We start from the raw sequence: 2,173 nt of genomic DNA, 5'->3' as shown, positions 1-2,173 counted from the left end.
GGCATCACTGAAAAGACACCATCCTTTAGCCATGACACCCCTGTGCCAGCCCCCCACCCTGGCGCCCACCCTGGTGCTCACCAAAGAGGGAGGTGAGGATGGCTCCCGTCCCTGAGGCCAGCATCTGCTGCAGTGGCGTGATGCCCCCACCGAGGCTCGGTGACACCTTCTCGGCCATGGCACTGTCCCCCTGCAATGCACGGCGGGGGATGCTCGAGGCTGGGGGGTCCCTGTCCGGGGATGAGGCCCCCAGGGAGCCCCCCCGGCATCCCCAGACACCCCCCTCTGGCCCCACACTGGCAACAAGCCCAGCCTGGCTGGAGAGGTGGAGACAGTCCAGCCTTCCACGTCCTTGGGGAAGGAGGATTGTCCCCTCCCTGCACATGGAAAATTAAGGGCAGGAAGGAACAAAGTCCAAAGACCAGCCACGCTGTGACATCCCCCCCCAGCCCCGGCTGGGATGGCAGCAGAGCCCAGTGCCGCCACGGCAGGACACCAGAGAGGGGAGATCCCCCTTGTGAGCTTGCAACAAGCACCCCAAAAAGGGTTTAGGCATCCCAAATCTTCTGCCTGATCCCACTGGGGCTTGGCAAGGCTGCAGCCTCCAGGACTGGTGTGCTGCCCTCGGGAAGCAGGGGATATCACACCCTTTCCAGGGAGAAGGACCCTCAGCACATTCAGCACCAGCTGCTCCCTCTCGCTGCAGCCTGGGGATGATTCTCATGCTGGGACGGGGCTGTAGCAGGAGGGTTTCCAGGCTTTGGGACCCCACAGGGTTCTTTAAAGCCTGGGAATGCAGCAAAAAACCTTCACCGTCTGACTCAGCAATTTGCAAGGTCAGACAAGTCATAAATCTCTGCTTCACAGGCTCTGGAATTGTTGGGTGCCCAAGGCTGCAAGTTGGGACAGGTCTATCCTGAAGTCGCATGTGCCAGCCCCACCGGGAGCTGGGTCTGTCCTGGCACACGTGCCAGCCCCACTGGGCGAGCTGGACCTATCCCAGCACTGCACACGTGCCAGCCCCACTGGGCGAGCTGGATCTATCCCAGCACTGCACACGTGCCAGCCCCGCCAGCAGCTGGGCCTGTCCTGAACCCACACACTCCAGTCCCACAGGATCTGGGCTCTCTTTGGGCACAGGCCCCAGTGTGCCCATCAGGGGAGGGCAGCATGGCACGTGCCCCACTGACCCCACAGCCATCGCAAAACTGGGCAGGGCAGAGCGCTGGCTCCGGATCGTTCCCTCTGACCCAGCCCTTCTGCTCAGCCTGACGCAAGCCAGGGGAAATCTCTTGCTCCCAGCTCTGCCGCACCAGATAAACTCACTACTTATACGTGACATGCCCCAGCACAGCCCCTCTGCTGGTGTTGCGGGAGCGGGGCTCCTCCAGGGCTTCCTGTTTGTATCCAAGCTCCCTTCTCAGCTGGGAGCTGATCCCTTTTCCATGCAGGATAAAATAAGTCCCTAAACCCAGAGCCCCTGCTCCACCTGGAGTGTCAGTGGTGCTGGGTATGGCACGGTGATGATCGGGACAAAAAAGGGGGAAAACAAACACGAGTTAAGATGACCAATGCAAAAAATTCCCCGGGACGGGGGGCTGCGGGGAAGCTCGAGGGTTTCTTCCCGGACTGGAAGGGCCCAGCTGTCTCCAGCCCTGAGCCAGAGAGAAATCCTGCCGGCAGATCCCCGGCACTTCCTAGAGCCTGGGCTGCTCCAGCCTCGGGGATGTGAAGCTGGGTCCCCATCATCTCTCCCAGGGGGTGTCCAGACAGCACGGGGATCTCATCCTGCTGGGGCACAAACCGCTCTCCCCAGGAGCGGGGACAGTGCTGGTGCGTTCCCCAGCCCGGCCCTCTGCCCTGGGGAATCCCCCCGGCGGGGCAGCCCCCCCATCCTGGAGCCTGAACCCCTACCCGGTTTCTGCACCCCTACCTGGAGCCTGCAGTCCCCCGAGGGGTTTGCCCACCCCCTCCAGAGCTCGGAGCCCCCAGCCCAGGGCTGTCTCCCCTCCACCGGTGTTTGCAGCCCCCTCCCCTGGCCCTACACCCCCCTCTCTCAGGATCTGCAGCCCCGGCAATCTCGGGGTCCGCCCCCTCCCCGGGAGGGGAGCCAGGGGGTCCCCGCGGCCGCCTCCACGCCCACCACAGCCGCACGACCCCCGACACCGGGGGA

At 63.6% G+C, this 2,173-nt stretch overlaps 1 protein-coding gene across 3 annotated transcripts in view; it reads right to left on the bottom strand.

Annotated features, from left to right (window-relative positions):
- Nucleotides 1–2,173, bottom strand: part of SLC25A39 (solute carrier family 25 member 39) — a 7,142-nt gene that overhangs the window by 4,011 nt on the left and 958 nt on the right. For 2 of the 3 annotated variants that reach the window (XM_017740562.1, XM_017740560.1), the window contains exon 2: nucleotides 82–190. In XM_017740562.1, the coding sequence (XP_017596051.1) occupies nucleotides 82–190 (109 nt within the window). Of the gene's footprint in view, nucleotides 1–81; nucleotides 275–2,173 lie in introns of those variants that run through there. The other variant, XM_008638469.2, reaches the window with a different exon arrangement.

This window comes from Corvus brachyrhynchos, unplaced genomic scaffold (assembly GCF_000691975.1).
Source record: "Corvus brachyrhynchos isolate BGI_N302 unplaced genomic scaffold, ASM69197v1 scaffold47, whole genome shotgun sequence".
NCBI classification, from domain to species: Eukaryota; Metazoa; Chordata; class Aves; order Passeriformes; family Corvidae; genus Corvus; species Corvus brachyrhynchos.
Note: the sequence above shows the minus strand (reverse complement) of the source record. Positions and strands in the feature narration are given on the sequence as shown.